This window comes from Oryzias latipes, chromosome 17 (assembly GCF_002234675.1).
Source record: "Oryzias latipes chromosome 17, ASM223467v1".
Taxonomy (NCBI): domain Eukaryota; kingdom Metazoa; phylum Chordata; class Actinopteri; order Beloniformes; family Adrianichthyidae; genus Oryzias; species Oryzias latipes.
This window is the reverse complement of record NC_019875.2, coordinates 19,574,360-19,591,663: the sequence shown is the minus strand read 5'-3', so window position 1 is coordinate 19,591,663 and position 17,304 is coordinate 19,574,360. Positions and strand designations below refer to the sequence as shown.

At 39.7% G+C, this 17,304-nt stretch overlaps 2 protein-coding genes across 3 annotated transcripts; both read left to right on the top strand.

Moving 5' to 3' along the window:
- Positions 1 to 705: 705 nt before the first annotated feature.
- Positions 706 to 4,159, top strand: LOC101169975 (protein FAM173B). Its single transcript, XM_004079054.3, has 4 exons — positions 706 to 1,219; positions 3,506 to 3,643; positions 3,747 to 3,797; positions 3,870 to 4,159. Exons 1-4 carry the CDS (start codon positions 938 to 940, stop codon positions 4,074 to 4,076), a joined length of 678 nt encoding a protein of 225 aa, XP_004079102.1. The 5' UTR covers positions 706 to 937; the 3' UTR covers positions 4,077 to 4,159.
- A 144-nt stretch (positions 4,160 to 4,303) lies between these two features.
- LOC101168653 (E3 ubiquitin-protein ligase MARCH6-like) lies at positions 4,304 to 17,266 on the top strand. Of its 2 annotated transcripts, none has more exons than XM_011486580.3 (26): positions 4,304 to 4,565; positions 6,064 to 6,163; positions 6,359 to 6,432; positions 6,559 to 6,702; positions 6,901 to 6,973; positions 8,246 to 8,426; positions 8,640 to 8,868; positions 9,183 to 9,241; positions 9,490 to 9,522; positions 10,122 to 10,173; positions 10,355 to 10,413; positions 10,501 to 10,581; positions 10,701 to 10,769; positions 10,883 to 10,957; positions 11,078 to 11,212; positions 11,290 to 11,409; positions 12,602 to 12,702; positions 12,778 to 12,915; positions 12,995 to 13,187; positions 13,272 to 13,341; positions 13,442 to 13,623; positions 13,723 to 13,857; positions 14,185 to 14,274; positions 14,365 to 14,497; positions 14,719 to 14,854; positions 14,936 to 17,266. In XM_011486580.3, the coding sequence occupies exons 1-26, from the start codon at positions 4,547 to 4,549 to the stop codon at positions 15,018 to 15,020; spliced, it is 2,766 nt and encodes a 921-aa protein (XP_011484882.1). In that variant the 5' UTR covers positions 4,304 to 4,546; the 3' UTR covers positions 15,021 to 17,266. The 2 variants fall into 2 exon arrangements, with proteins under 2 accessions (XP_011484882.1, XP_011484881.1); XM_011486579.3 differs by having other exon boundaries at positions 9,180 to 9,241.
- Positions 17,267 to 17,304: the final 38 nt, after the last annotated feature.

Sequence of the window (17,304 nt, the reverse complement as noted above, 5' to 3'; positions counted from 1 at the left end):
ACAGTCATTTAGGAGTGATGGGCCCTTCCTTAGCGGGAATTTCAAGAAGTGGCGACAAACCCCTGCCGCCACCCTTTGAAATTTGTTTTCTTTAATAGTCTAAAGCACTCCACCATTGCATGCAGGTGTACTTCCAGTTTTCTGAGATTGAGGGGGTTGACCAAAAATGTAAGTGTAAGAAAATGCAAGTGGGCAAGGATAAATAATAAAAATGAGGGGGGAAAAAAGTAGTAGACCCTCTCCATTTATATGAACTTGGAACCATCACACAGAGTACACAGATTTGTGACCTTTCTGTGGCTGGAGTATATAAAGGTTTTGTTTTTTACTTTTTTTTCCACTATTTTCTTTCTTTCACTAGAGAGAGAGAGAGAGTAATTTTTAATTGTTGTTTATTTTCCTTTTGTAAATCTCTACTTTTTTGTCCTTAATGGCCCTTCCATAAATACTCCGCTGTATAATTATTATTGTTAATGCCAAACCTAAATGTTAATTCTAAATGTCTGGATATTACTCAAATATGATCACCCCCATCAAATTAGTCTTTAAAATATTTGGCAAAAACATAATAATAATAATAATAATAATAATAATAATAATAATAATAATAATAATAATAATAATAATAATAATAATATAAAATATTCGCCACGCCCACACCACTGCGCCGAGACACGCGTCACGTGACCAAAAGGAACCATCGATAGATTTTCTTTTGTGTTGACCCGAGTGAATAATACCGTTGCACAGCTCAGCTGGAGGACTTTTGCGACTCAAATCTGTAGTTTTGCTCTTTTTGTGTTGTACCTTTTCATTTTGTTGCTTAGTTTTCCATATTTATCTCGGTTTATGTCACGTTAAATTGACGAAGTTATCATTCGTGGAAATTAGCTGGCAACGAACAATGCAGTATGGAAAGCAATAAACTAGCATAATAATGCCGTTTGACTTTGACGAGCGACTCGTCGACTCCAGTCAACTCAACGAGGGAGTCGGTGAGAGGAGCAGAAGGAGTCGTATCGGACTTGTAATTACAGGAGCGATTGGCGGCTCCTTGGTCGCTTTGTATGCAGTGGCTGCTCCGTTTGTGGCCCCCGCGTTGAGAAAAGTCTGCCTCCCTTTCGTCCCAGCCACTACGGCGCAAGTCCAGAATGTCCTCCAGGTGCTGCGGAGAAGATCAGGGACCCTGGTGGACATTGGAAGCGGAGATGGACGGATAGTGAGTGTCGTCACGGAGATCTTCTCATTCGTTTTCCATGTCTGAATCATAATCACAGGAAAAAAATAGAATTCATGGAAAATAATTCCATTTAAAACAAGTAGCTTTCGTAGAACATAGATGCGCTGTTAAATTGATTTCAAGTGTTTATTTTTACATTAATCGGCATGGAGTGCTGTGAAGAATTTACCATTTTGGTTCTCAGGTTTTGCAAAAAAGATGGGGACATACATTATGGTCAATCAAAACAGTGTTTTCAAAAGTAGATGTTCATCTTCAGTACTTCAGGAGCTGCTGGAAGATGAAATCTGCGTCTCCATCCAGATCCTCAGCAGAGGGAATCACCAAATCCTCCTGTGAACATTCTGCTAGACTGTTGCACCGATTCTGGATTGAAGAAAGCTGAGTTTGCCAACACCAGTGCTGGACATTTCACACTGGACCTCTCAAGTAGTTTGGGTTCTGTGCGTCACCAGTCTTCCTCCAAACCCTTAGACCTCAATTCCTAAAAGGCACACTTTATTTTCATCAAGAAAATGGCGCCGTGGACCACTGGCCAACAGTCCAGACCTTCCTTCTTCTCTTTGGCTCAGTTGAGACGTTTCGTCCGTGTGCCCAGGCTCAGAAGGGGCTTTACCTCAGGACAGTTGTAGTCCATCTCCCACATGCGTCTCCACCTCGTTCCAGTCTTTCTGGACGTCTGCCAGCTTCTTGAATCTTTTGATAATCCGCTGAAGCCCACGGTCATGTCTGTTGCTCGGGGAAATCTTCTCCTGACACATGTTGCCCTTCCATTGTACTTTCCGTCAATCTGCTTTGGACACAGCGTTCTGTAAACGGCTTCATAGCTATGGAAGCATTTGTGTAGCATAATTAAAAATAAAAGCCAATACCAGAAATGCTTTTTCATTTTCAAAATGAAGCTGCACTTTTGACTCAAAATTAAAATGAAAAATCAATCCTTCAAAATGCTTTTTAATTTTTTCCTGCAACACAAAATTCATTTAGAAATGTCTAATTTGACAATTAAAATTGATTAACAGAAATGCTTTTTCATATTCAAAATGTAACTGCATCAAAAGACTCCAAATGAAAACGAAAAATCAATCAATATGTGGGATTTACATCAGCCTTTTTCTTTTTTGTCTGGACACCACTGGAAACACACATTCAGATCTGAGTAGCAGCACTTCCGCCTTTTTCCCGCTACTAGTCCCGGGGAAAGTTTCGAGGAACCGCGGTGCGTCCGAAGGAGGACGGTGGAAGGCGGAAATTCTGCAACGTAGCAGCCGGACACACTGAGAAAGCACTGACGTCATCGCCCCGCCTCCCCGCTGGAAATGCTTATTCGAATGGAATATTGCAACAATCTTCGCAGGGTGGATGTGAAAATGAAAATGCAATCCCCTCTTTGCATTTTCGTTTTAATTCTGACACAGGATAAGCAGTTTTTAAGTAGAAAATGAAAAAGCATTTTAAAATATTGCTTTTTAATTTTGAGTCATTTGATGCCGTTACATTTTGAAAATGAAAAAGCATTTCTGTTAATCCATTTTAATTGTCAAAGTAGACATTTCTAAATGAATTTTGCTACACATTTACCACAGTACTTTTTGAAAATGAAATGTCAAATACCATTTTCATTATCATTTTAATTAAGTGACAGAATAAGCTGTGTTGAAGTAGAAAAGGAAAAAGCATTTTGAAGGAATGCTTTTTCTTTTTAATTTTGAGTCATTTGATGCAGCTTCATTTTGAAAATGAAAAAGCATTTTCCTGGTTTTGACTTTTATTTTTTATTATGCTACACCAATCCTTCCATACATAGCTGAGCCAGCCTCTTCAGCTATGAACTTTTGTGGCTAACTCAGACTAAGAAGGGGATCAACGATGGTCTTCTGGATAGTTGTCAGGTCTGTCAAGTTTTCCCCACATTGAAGTGAACTGAAACAATTTATGGCAACTCAGTTAAAAACAATCATGGCCTACAAAATTTGGGCAGATTTCTCCTCAGTATTCTAATTTTCTGAAATCCTGTGTTTGTGGGTTTATGAGCTGGAATTCCAATTTATGTAAAAATAAACAGATACTTGATATCAAATAAACATTGGGCTCTGAATCTATATACTATGATTGTTTTGAATGAAATTATGGACATTAAAACACTTTTCCATGACATTCATATTTTTGGAAAGGGTATGTGTAAATGTTTAGAAGCACTTTTTATTTGTAATCCTAAAATGTTTGTCTTGAACAAAACCGACCGATTTTCTTTTATTCTTGCAGGTGATTGCAGCTGCTAAACAAGGATTCCAGGCATCAGGTTTAGAGTTGAACCCTTGGCTGGTTTGGTATTCTCGCTATAAAGCCTGGAGGGAGGGAGTCCGCTATTCCACTTCTTTTCATATCTGTGATTTATGGAAAGTGAGTAACTCCTTCGGAGTGTTGCACGGTGTGACAAGAACAAACAAAAACTGCACAAATTGTTGTTTTTATTGTCTGAACCCCATTGTGGCCCTTTTACCAGGTCAGTTTTGCCCAATACTCCAATGTTGTTATTTTCGGAGTCCCTCAAATGGTAAGTTGACTGATGGGAACATCATAAAAGCCGGCGCCAAGTGTTTCATTTTCTCATTTTTGCTGTTTCCAGATGGACCAGCTGGAGCTGAAGCTGGCCCACGAACTGCCAAGAACAGCTAAAGTGGTGGCCTGCCGCTTTCCCTTCCCCACATGGGTCCCTGAATGTACCGCAGGAGAGGGAATAGACACTGTGTGGGTTTATGATGCCAAAACATTTAAGACTAAACAGTTTCATGAGCTGACAAAACAGCAGGAAGAGCAAAACTCTCAAACGTAAGATAAGTCCGTACAAAGACGCTATTAGGTACTGTAATGAGAAGTTGCATATTTTAAATAAACTATTCTTGTGTGAAGACTTTACCTTTTTAAATAAATGTGAAATTTTACAAATGCAATATATTTTATCAAATGCCTAAATTAACAGGTGTGTGTTTATGAGAGTCACACAAAGAGAGAATTAGAAGATTTAAGTTTGAGCGCCATCTAGTGGCAGACAACCCGCATCATCACGTGTTGTTGCTTTGACTGTCCTGACCGCTAGCTGATGTGAGAATTAAAAAAATAATCGCTCAGTTTTGCGACAGCTTGAACTAATATGTTGACCTAGTATGTATATACATCGATATATTTTTTTAACATGTTTGCGCTGAGATAGTAAGCGGTTCCCTCTTTTATTTCATTTTTATTTTATTTTAAAAAAGCCTGTAAACGAAAATTAGTGCTGCTATTCTGGAGCAGTTAGTCAAGATGGACACCGCCGAAGAAGGTAGCTAATGTTGAAACTTGATTATAACTGCTGGCTTTATTTATAATTCTCGGTCATTGTGCCACAGAGCAAATATTGGGCTAACGTGCTATCAATTATGGCTACTGACAAATGTGAATGTTGACGTTTTCGGAAATACATCACACTGAATATCATGATGGGTGAACCCGAAAACCGATAGCTAGTTTAGCATTAGCCAGCTAACGGAGACTAGCTTACAGCGGTTACATGAGCTGCAAACATACCTGGCATCATTAGGTAGTGTTTAAATTTAAAAACGAGATAGTACGAGTTGGGGTGGTTAGGTTGGGGGTATTAGGGGGAGGTAGAAATGCACATTTTGGTGGGCAATTATTATTACATTGCCCTAAATAACATCGATTAGGTAACAAGAAAGAACGCAACCGTTATCACTACCGCACTGTGACAAGTAGTAACCCACATTGCTAAAAACTACATGACATTTATATTTAGCAATGCGATTTTAAGATGATAAATTTCGACTACGTTTTGTCACCGAAATTATGTAATTTTACAAATTGTTTTCCCTTATGGTTCGATTAAGTATTTTATTCGCGATTTATTTAATAAATTGGACGCCAAAATAGTAAATTATATCTGTCGGTCAGTGATTTGGTTAATATAAATACTTTGGTACATCAGTTATTTATAGTAAATGTATTTTGGACATCTTGAGACAGAAATCCAGGGATTATAATTATAGTTCGGCCCGCGTGCTCTTTCCGCGTGCTCTCTAAAGCAAAAAGTTAAAACTGAATGGCAGCAGTGGTGTTTACGTGTTAAAAGGTCAACACTACCGGATTTCCCAATTCGGGCAACATTACAATTTGAAATGATGTGGGTTGTGAATTCTCACGCACGCGATCGATCAAATCGAATTCTACGATTTATTTATCAGCGGCATCACTTCCGGTGGGTGGAGTTGCACCAAGAAAATTATGCAGAATGATGTTCCTTTCCCTTCTCGTATTTTACGGAGAAAATATTAAAACATCGGTAAAAATGTCTGTTTTATATTTTATATCATTTATGTTAATATAATTTTTAAAATTAGCTTAACTAATCAGATTTCTGCGATGTGTTTATTACCAGCATCACTTCCGGTTGCATCCAGAAAAAGATGCCCGTTCACCTTCCTTTAAATCTTTTTGGCAATCATGAAAAAAAGGTTAAGACATAAATACAAAAAATGTGCTTTATTAGCAATTTTTGTTTTTAATTATTTAAAAACATTAGCTTAATTTATACTAAATAAATAGGTAATTTCTTTACAAATAAAAGTTTTATTTATTTAATTTAATATCCTGCAAGAAAGTAGAAATTTGGATTTGGGTGTTAAATTACAAGCAGATTCATTGAACATAAATTTGTGGGTAAATAAATAACCAATACAAACACACTGGCAACGTTGGTTTTGTTTTGCAATGCTAATTTTGTCAAGCACGATGGTCTGAAAACTGTTTTGTTTGTTGCACAGCTGACATTTGTCGAGTATGTCGGTCAGAGGGAACCCAGGACAAGCCTCTCTACCATCCTTGTGTTTGCACTGGCAGCATCAAATTTATCCATCAGGAGTGGTACGGTGACATTCTACAAAAATAGATCTTTGCTGATATGAAGCCATAGCTTTTGTGGATAAAAATGTTTGTAGTTTTAGCACAGACAAAAAATAAATAATCAACACAAAAAGAATGCAGCTCTTAATATTTTCATAAATGTCAGATTTTTGACCAATAAAGATAACATCCAACTTTTTCCTTTTATTTTCACAGTTTACTGCAGTGGCTAAAGCATAGCAGAAAAGAATACTGTGAATTATGCAAACACAGGTTTGCATTTACACCAAGTAAGTCTCATCTTTGCTTGAAATTCCCTTTTAGTTCTTTGAAAGTCCATAAAGGCGTTGAAAACTCAGTCAAATAAGCATTTTTAACCATCCGTTCCCTTCTTTTAATGCCACTTTCCTCTCTAGTCTACTCTCCAGACATGCCATCCCGTTTGCCTGTCCAGGACATCTTTGCAGGGCTGGTCACCAGTATCGGAACTGCCATCAGATATTGGTTTCACTACACACTGGTTGCCTTTGCTTGGCTAGGTGTGGTTCCTCTCACAGCATGTAAGAGCCAGTTTCTTTCAGGCTCCTTATGTCTCTTTAAGTCAATGGATTTTTGCCAGTCCTGCTGTGATGATTGGTTGATTTAGTTTACTGTCATTTTGATTCAATCTGTGTTGTTCACTAACGTTTTGAGATTATATTACCAGCTAATAAAAAAAATAACCCTGATGTTTTCTTTCATTTCTGCTTTTGTTGTAGGTCGTATCTACAAATGTTTATTTACTGGCTCTGTGAGCTCACTTCTTACCCTGCCTTTAGACATGCTGTCAACGTAAGTCCCTTTTTATTTGCTTTTGTTTTTCTTGTCTTAAAACTACTTTCTGTGCGTCTTATTACTTTTGCACTAACATTTTATAACGCCGTTGTGCTTCAGTTATCTCTGACATATTACACTAGATCTGTCTGTTCAAATGATAAAGCCTTAATGTAGGGATGCTAGAGTTTGGGCTTTTTGCTTAATATTCTGACATAAATAGCAGATTTCTTTTCTTTCATCTGTTAAAAAATTCCACTTTAATTAAATTATCTTTCTATTCTAATATTTGTTTTAGCTTTTTTTTTTAAACAGTTTATTATAAGATTTGTTTTTAATGTGGCAGGAAGATATTCTAGTGTCAGAAAGATACATGAAGGAAATTAAACTCAGGTTTTGCTAATTTGGAAAAATTTCCTCATTATATGAAATGTTTTGTCATAAAATCTTTCTGCAAAAAAACGGCAATACAATTACATGTTACAATAATTGCTATTTGTACTATTTTAGCCGAGGTAACTAAATTATTCATTCAACAGTAAATTGTTTTATTTAATTATCAACTTTAAATATTTCATTGTTTTTCATACCAGCCATTACACCCTAAAACCAAAAATGTTGTGGCACATAAACGCTAAAGGATTCCCAGAGCCTAACCTGGCTACTGTTCGCTTGGCCTGATGGCGGGCCACAGCCTGGACCGGTCGCCAAGCTGGCACTGGGCAAAATTCTGAGCAATTCGTTGTTCAAATCGTTGTGAATCACATGGAATTAAAATGCAGTTTGAAAAAAAACTTATTTGTGACAGAAAATATGCGTAGCTGGCCATGAGCTCTTTGTCCGCATCCACTTGTAGATGAGTGAATGTCTCTGGTTTCCTCAGGCTGGCAACTGACTCAGAATGGTACAGCTGAATAGCTCCAACATTGCCCGGCCGGTAATGTTAGTTTGGGGGTGTGAGGGGCTGTAAGATATCGGGTGGGCATGTCATGTGACAGGAAGGTTGCTCAGGGCCGGCAGTCCAATTCTAATGAACTCCTGCCGCTCTCCAGAAACTATGTCCTAGAAAACGACACATGTTTCTTTTTTGTGGCTAAAAACAGCAAAATCATAATTAAAAGACCACTTCAAACGCTTTTAAAAGAACTCAAAAGATGATCACATTGGGTCTTTAGGATAAATGCTAAAAATCGCTTCTTTAATTTTAACTTTTTCCCTCATTTAACAAGTGATGTTGTTTGAAGGATCAATCAAAACCTGTTGTTGACCTTGAACATGTTCTGCTTGCAGACAGAACCTGCTCGCTGACTGCCTCCAGGGCTGTTTTGTGGTCACATGCACACTGTGTGCCTTCATCAGCCTTGTGTGGCTCAGAGAGCAGATTGTCCATGGTGGCGCCCCCCAGTGGTTAGAGCAGATCCCACCCCCCCTCGTTCCGAACCAGCCGAACGGCCCCGCGGCGGCTAACGAGGTGGGCTCCAAAGACCTGCTGGCTGACCCGTTTTTCTTTGCCTTTGTTTGTCTGGAGGCAGTTGAACAGCATCCAGGGGTTCAGTTGCTGGTGTATTTCACTTGTTGGTGGACTGTAGAGAAGCTTCCGCCACATTTGATGGTGAAGAAAGAGGCCTGTTGATCTTAAACAGAATCACGCCACTGATATAGTGTTCATGTCTGGTTTTTGCAGGATGCTGGTGCTAACGCGGCCGATGACGGGCAGGCAGCAGCCGCCGAGCCGCCTCCTGCAGACCCAGATCCAGACGGACGGCCCGGCGACCCACACGCAGCTGGCAACCACAGAGAAGAAGCCGAGCTGGACGATGACGACGGAGACGATAATGGAGAAGATGAGGATGACGAAGAAGAAGAGGAAGACGGCAGGGAGGATGGTGCTGATGCCAACAATGGAGGGCAAGGTCAAAAACAGAATTACTTTACTTGATTACAAGATTTCCAAAACTCTTTCCAGAGGTTTTAAAGAAAATTGAAGCAATTTTTATTTGAAAATAATTTTTTTTTTTTTGCAAAAACTGGATTATGGTAACATTTAAGACTCATACTAGGATGCTACTTCAAATGATTCTGATGAAATTGTTCCCTTATTCTGCTTCTTAAAAGAAGCTGGTCTGAACCCTTTGTCTTGAAAACTGTACTTAGCCATGCAGTAATAAATATCTATCGACATTCATATTTATTATTATCGTGTCTGTGGGATTCTTCTTTGCAGAAGATTTGAACTGGAATGCTTTAGAGTGGGACCGAGCAGCAGAAGAACTGACCTGGGAAAGAGTGAGACTTTTTCCTTTTTGTGTCTCTGTCACATTAAAGCCATGACAGCGCGTTTGGAAAATGTTCATACCTGGAAGACGACTTCAAATTTGAACCTAAAGGTTGTCAGACAGAAAAATAAAAGAATTCTCACCGTTTGTATGGAAACCATGATAAAAGGATCAAAAGGTTTATTTTATATTTGTGGAAATTGTGAGTCGTCACACCTGGGAGCAAAAATTCTAACATTTTGTTGATGTTTGTCTTAGATGCTGGGACTGGATGGCTCTTTAGTTTTCCTGGTGAGTGGAAAGTCACACAGTGTGTCAACATAATGCGTATAGCTTTTGAAAGGGAAGATTACTTTTTTATCTTTCAAAGTTTTCCCAGATTTTTGATCATTAAAAAGAATATTGGCACAAAAAATAAATAAATCCCCCCAAAATTTCCAGTTTTTTGACAAAACTGGAAAAATAATTTCTAATAGTTTGTTTTCTCCAAGTCATCGTGTTTTTTCACTGAAAGATGTTGAGATCTTTCTTCTGTTTAAAAAATACTATAAAACTATTAATAAGAGGGAAGAAAGCCCCAAAAAACCCAAATCAGCCTCGTAAACGGCTTCTTGCTGGTTCTCTGTGATTTACTGTATGTTAGAATATCAGTCACTACATTGAGAGCATAGCAGAAAAAGTTTACAAAAGGATCATCTGGACTTCTCAACTTCCAAAGTCCAGATGACCCTTAAAAAAACATCTTCTGCTCTTGAACCGTCCTGGATGAACTTGAAACCACACAGATGTGTTGATAGCTCTGTCATTAAAATGATCAGTAAGATACTCTTTCAAAAATACGTTCAATAGAGAAGAACCTCGTTTTCTTTTCTTTCTTTTGCCTCCTCCAGGAGCATGTCTTCTGGGTGGTATCTCTCAACACACTCTTCATCTTGGTTTTTGGTAAGTCCCACCCGCCTCTGTAAACAGTTCTTACCTTTAAATCATTTTAGGATTCTAGCCCAATATATATACAGAATCGTTCCAAAGCTTCAAGTGAAGCAGAGGCAGTTTTCCACCGTTTTGTCAGCTTCTTTTCGGTTTCTTCTTTTGTAAATGATAGCAGCTCTGTATTCCCCTGTAGCGTTTTGTCCATATCACATTGGCCATTTCTCAGTAGTTGGACTGGGTTTTGAAGACTATGTAAGTGCTCCACAGCGTACAGACTTTGAAGGTGGTGTCTGTGTGTTCCGGCACTGATGGAATATATTTCACCCACTCTTCTCCCAGATCAAAGCTTCTCATTTCGACGGCCTCATCACTACGATACTGGGATACATCCTTCTAGCCGGAGCCCTGATTGCCTGCCACGTATCCTTGTCATGTAACGTGTGTTTTTGCAACATATATGTTGGAATTTTTGTGTTTTAAGAAAATGTCGAGGTATCGTTAGAGGTTCTTGTGTGAGTCCTTAACTGTGGCGTTTGAAGGCTCTGGCATCTTTAGTGAAGTTCCAGCGGTCCAGACGCCTGCTGGGGGTCTGCTACATTGTCGTGAAGGTAAACGTCCAAAGGTTTTTACATTTTAGCGCGTCTTAACATTTGAAACTGCAGTTAGGGAAATTTTGGTGACATGAAACCCAAAACAATCCCTTACTTTCCCCAAATCCCAGGTCTCCTTGCTGGTTGTCATGGAGATAGGCTTGTTTCCACTCATTTGTGGTTGGTGGCTGGACATTTGTTCTCTGGTAAGATTCCTGCATATTCTTTTTTTCCACCCTTCTTTTACTGCACTTTGCATAAAAATAAATCTGATTAGCACATTTAGAGCAGTTTCTGTCATATTTTAAATTTGTATTGTATGGCAGGAGATGTTTGATGCCTCTCTTAAAGACAGAGAGCAGAGCTTCGACTCGGCTCCTGGCACCACCATGTTCCTCCACTGGCTGGTTGGCATGGTGTACGTCTTCTACTTTGCTTCCTTTATCCTTTTGCTCCGAGAGGTAAATAAAACCCTCAGGTCACATCTTAATGTTTACCAAAAACCTTTTAGAATGACTGAGAACTATTGTGCGTGCAGGTTCTCCGGCCTGGCGTTCTGTGGTTTTTGAGAAACCTAAACGATCCAGACTTCAATCCCGTGCAGGAAATGATCCACCTACCCATCTACCGCCACCTACGCAGATTCGTGCTCTCTGTGGTCCGTCCGTTGCTTTGATTACTACAAGTCCTTTTTTTAGATGCAAAACACATGAGGGGGATCGAATGAATAAAAAATGAATTTTTAGTTGAAGAAATCTAGCATTTTACTGGACACAAATATATGCATAGTGTATTGGGGAAAAAATAATTACAGATGTTCAGATTATCCTTATGACTTTTGGAGTTCTTAGATTTTGATCTCTAATTTATCTGAGCACATTTTAATCTGATAATCAGATAGATCATACTGAGTTTTTCTTATTTCATGAATCAAACAGATGTTTTTCTGTAAAAAATGCCTTATTTACATTTAGAGTTTATTTCATTGCTAAATTTGTCTCAGGAGGCGCTTCAAACAGCCAAATGTGGCCTTCAATGCTGCTTTTAATGCTGAAATATTTTAATAATAAATCTGGGATTAGGTCAGTAATATAGGAAGGTATGACCATGCTAAGTACCAAAGTCTTAAGAAAAAAACATTTGATATATTTGATACATATATACATATATATATTTGATATATATATGAGTAGCTCAGTTGGTAAGGTGCAGCGTGTATATATATATATATATATATATATATATATATAACATGTGTGAACAAGAGCAACAATGAACGCTCAGCTCCACTCCAAAAAATCCAGCAGAGACACAGATGAATGATTTTTGGATTGAACCTATTTCTGTGTCATAGTATCTGCTTTTGATGCTTATAAAATGTCAGTTCTTTTGATTGTTGCTTCATTTTTCACTAAATTCTGGATTAGAAATGAAACTTTTGACCTTTGGTAGCGATGGTAACAATAGTGACTTTTACAGAGCCTGGCGTGGTGCAGTTTTTCTGTAAAAGTCTGACATTTTATCAGGACAAAACACTGTTGCAGCTCCAGCACAAAAAAATAAAATCCCTGCCTCATGAGTGAGAGTGTTTTTGGAGGAAAACAACTTTGAGTTGAGTCAACGCTGCTGTCAAAACCCCTGTTAGGGGAAGTTGTTAGTTCTGATAGTAACACAGAATGTTGAGCTGCAGTTAAGTAGCAGCTAAATCCAGAGAGCTTGTGGGGAAAAAGAAACTGGGGAGTGAAGCGAGTGAATATTTAATGTCTCACATCTCTGTTAATCGGTTTAAAAACAAAGGGAAACGGCGGGGTTTATTGTCCAGTTGAATGACCACCTCTGTCTTTTTGCAGGTTGTGTTTGGATCCATCGTCCTGTTGATGCTTTGGCTTCCAATCAGGATCATCAAACTGCTTTTCCCAACCTTCCTTCCGTACAACGTAATGCTGTACAGGTACGCTTGCACAGGTAGCTCGGTCAACGGCGACCCTCTGCTCCGACGCCGCTGAAGTGCTTTGTGTTTCCGCAGCGATGCCCCGGTCAGCGAGCTGTCCCTGGAGCTGCTGCTGCTGCAGGTGGTCCTGCCAGCGCTGCTGGAGCAGGGCCACACTCGCCAGTGGCTCAAGCGCCTCGTCCACGCTTGGACGTACACGGCCGGATACGCGCTGTAAGATGCACAAACGCCAGAAATAAATCAAAAGACCCAATGCCTCACTACATCAAAGCGATGGCCCTGCTCTCCACAGTGACCTTCACTCGTATTTGCTGGGGGATCACGAAGAGGAGGAGAACCAACCAAACAACATTCCCGATCGCCAGAACAACAATCGGTTCCCCGGTCTGGGAGAAGGGCTCCATGCTGCCCACCAGGCCATCTTACAGCAGGGTGGGCCCGTGGGGTTCCAGCCGTACCACCGGCCCCCCAACTTTCCCCTTAAGGTGCTTCAAAGACCTCAGTTTAAAAAGATTTAAGCTGTTGATCCAACATGTTCATTTCACATGTAATTTGTCTGGGTTTTCTAGATTGTTCTGCTTGTTGTCTTCATGTGTGTGACTCTGTTACTAGCAAGTCTCATCTGTCTCACACTGCCAGGTAAGCCACCATCCCAGCCCCCTTTGCATCTCATCTTCCTCATCTTCTGAAAAGTAATCTGCTGTTCTTGTTCCTCCATCCTGCCCACATGTTTGCTCAGTGTTTGTGGGCCGCTGGTTGATGTCTCTCTGGATGGGCAGTGCGCTGGTTCATGAGCTGTACACAGCAGCCAGCGGCCTGTACGTCTGCTGGCTGTCCATTCGAGCGGCCACGGTGCTGCTGTCCTGGATGCCTCAGGGCCGGACCGTCATCATGCTCAAAGTGCATGAGTGGACGCTCATGGTAAAGTAGAACATTTCCTGTAATCGAATTAAAAGAAAACTCCTGTTGTTTGCATGGTTGATCCTAATTCGGGTGGTGTTTATATGATGTTGGGAGCAGATCATCAAGACAGTAGTGATTGCTGTGATGCTGGCTGGGGTCATTCCTTTGCTCCTGGGTCTGCTGTTCGAGTTGGTTGTTGTCGTTCCTCTCCGAGTCCCTCTGGACCAAACGCCTCTTTTCTACCCCTGGCAGGTGGGAATAAACGCGGAGATGGAGGGAAACTGCATTTTTTTCCCCCCGTCTGATCCTCATTCACAACAATTTGAATAAAGAAACACTCAGAAATGCCATTTTATTCTTAACTTTCCTGAGGAAATCTCTGTAAGAACACGTTAAAAACCCAATTTTCATTGGAGTGGGTCTTTCATATATTAAGGGAAACAATGTTCATTTGTGTGTAGTGAGGAGTTTCCCAGCCTAACACATCTGTAATCCTACTTAACCGTTTTTTAAGAGACGTTGTTTTTCCTGTTTAAATGGTCAGATCCCAGTTTGATCCCCCTCTCTCTGTGTTCGCAGGACTGGGCCTTGGGAGTTCTTCATGCCAAAATCATTGCAGCCATAACACTGATGGGCCCTCAGTGGTGGCTCAAAACTGTCATTGAGCAGGTCTGTGGAATGGAGGGGGGGAGTTTAATCCTCAAAGGATTGGTCTTTAGAAACTGAAGAGACCTTGAAGCATCATTGTCTGTTTTGCAGGTGTACGCCAACGGCATCAGGAACATCGACCTGCACTACATCGTGCGAAGGTTGGCAGCCCCGGTCATTTGTGTCCTTCTGCTATCCCTCTGTGTGCCGTACACCATCTCTAAAGGCATTACACCACTGCTGGGTGAGTCTGCCAGATCTTTCTTATCTATATTATTATAGGTCAAAGAAGCACCAATAGATTTTTGGTTGATTTTTTTTTAAAACAAAGTCACTGGTGTAATTGACACCAGTGACTTTGAGTCAATTAGTGACTAATATGAATTCATAAGAAGGTAAAACCAGCAGCTTATGTTGACTTCTATAGTCAACCTGCCTCTCCAACCCAGTTTGCTCTTTCTTCAGGAGTGCAGCCAGAGATGCAGACACTGGTGGAGAGGAGAATCTACCCGTTCCTGCTGATGGTGGTCGTCCTGTTGGCCATCCTGTCCTTTCAGATCCGCCAGTTCAAACGCCTCTATGAGCACATCAAAAACGATAAGTCAGTAGCGGCTGCTGCAGTTTGAAGTGAAGACATGTCAGCGTTCTGAATGTTGTGTTTGAATTGCTGCTCGTCCTCCAGATACCTGGTCGGGCAGCGACTGGTCAACTACGAGAGGAAGGCGGGCCGGAGCACACCCACGCCTGCTTTCAACCCCCCCTCATAGACTACGACGACATTTATGGATGAATCTTTAATTCCAGCTCATTCATTTTATTCAACCTTTTTATTTTTTCCTTTACTTCTGGAATCAAAGCATCTGAAAGAGAAAAGAGAAAACATTTAGTGAAGTTTTAACTGGAAAGATTTGACCTGTGTGACTTAAACCTGGCAGCAGAACAAACGTAGTGAGTGCACTTCCTGGTTAGCAAGCCTTTTTCCTCCCAGCCCAGCTGATATTTCACTTTTTGTTTTATTACGCTTTGGTAAATGTCAGCTAAGCTAAATTAGCTTGAACCTCAGATGAACTTTTGGGTGAAAAGTGTTGTTTTATGGTTTTACAGCCGTTCATTTTAGGAGTTTGAAAGAAATGCCCCCCAGTCATGTCGTCATTGTTGAGTTTTTTGGGGGTTGAGGGCAGATGCTTCACGTTGCAGTGTGGTTAGATTTATGTCCTTTCATAAAAACCATTTTTTTAAAGATCTCTTGTCATTTTTTTATTTTGTTGGAGTGAGTCAGAATGTCGTAATTTTACAATTTGTAAAAAAAAAATGTAAAAAAAAAAATGGCTACGATTGGTTCCTGGTTTTTAAAAAAACAGGATCTTTCCCAACAGGTCATCAATCCAAGGATATATTTATGCTTTCTGAAAAATAGGAAACCCAATTTTTAGACGAAGACAGGTGACGTCCTGTCTGTCTGCAGCGACAGAAGCGAGCTGTCTGAGTTAACCGCTAGTACAAAAATCAGCACAACTGACGTGTGGTTTTCATCTTTCTGGCTTGTGTCGTTGCTGAATTTGCCTGGGATTCCAGATGGGAATCCAACTCATTTTCAGAATGATTCAAGCTTTTTGTGTGAGCTTGAAGTAAAAACCATGCGACCTCAGAAACTTTCAAACACTAATGATGTGTAAATGTTTAAATCCACGGACTCTGTAGCTTTTCAGGCTCATTGTGTGCAGTCTGTGTGGAAGGAATCATATATATTAGAAAACACCAATCTGTTAGTTATCAGACAAACGTCTTGAAGGAAACTGATTTTTGTTTTGTTTTCCTTTGCCGAAGCATTAGTTGCTTTTCCTGTTGATCAGTTTCTAATGTTTGTCATAACTCGGTTTATGTTGCTTATTCCTTGCTGTCTACGTTTAATATCCTCTGCCGCTCGCATGATAATTGCATGCGCTTGTATCGAACAATGTTGTGCCGACTTTCAGATGAGACAGTTAATGCAACCATCAATGTTTTTGTTTTTGGAATCAAATTGGTCAAATGTGCAGAAATACTGTCAGCAGCTCCACTAAAGCTTCACGGTAAACATTTCACAGTTGTGTATGCTAACAAAGTTTGGGATTTCTGGAAGTTTTCTCGTCAAACTCCATGTATGCTTGTTCACGATTGCGTCATTTTTCCACCAACCTGTCAGCTTCTTTAAAAAGCATGATCAGCATGTTAAAGTCTGCAACTAACGTGACTAGATTCTGTGCATTGCTCAGCTATACTACAACCCAGTTCAGGGATGGCCCCCTAAACATTTACAATAGTTCAACATTCGAGAAAACCTCAGAAAATGTAAGGAGGGATTATAGACTTTCAGTTGTATAAAGTATGTTTTTTCGATGTATTATTAAGTCCTACAAAAGGAAATATTTAAACCGTTTAATGTCCCTCTTTAGTTCATTTTTTTATTGCACTTTATTTCACAGGTGCAATCGTGTCAAACCGTCAAAACCCAAATATAATAGCAGAGTTTCATGGGTCCCACTTTAAAAAGAAAAGAGTGTCTGACAGACAGCCGTGACTCCAGTTCAAATCCTGTTGATTGTAAATGTCTTTCACTTTGACAACTGCAGGTTGTTTAGTTGAACGCTCACATTAAATGCTATGAAAGTGACATTTTAGTACCTTGAAACGCAGCTTAAAGATTATCGTGTTGAACTTCAATTTCTAAAAGCAAATGACTTCTATTTTTTTACATGTACAAATAAGAGAAGCGAGTGGCGTGTACTGTAACATAGAAATGTAAAGTCAAACTTCTATTGGTTGTTGGTTCTGCCACCAAACAGGAATAAATTGTTGTAAATATTCCTCCAGAGTGAAATACAGTTTTGTCACACCGAGCCTCAATAGTGATGATAAACTTAGCTTTTTTAACTTTTTGTTTTTTAAACCAACTATTTCTTCTTTCAATAGAGGTTTAAACCCCTTAGGAAACAATCACACCGAAATATTTATTAATAAAGTAAAGAATTTAGTTTTGCTTGTTTCTTTTTTGTCTTGTTCTTTCTTGAT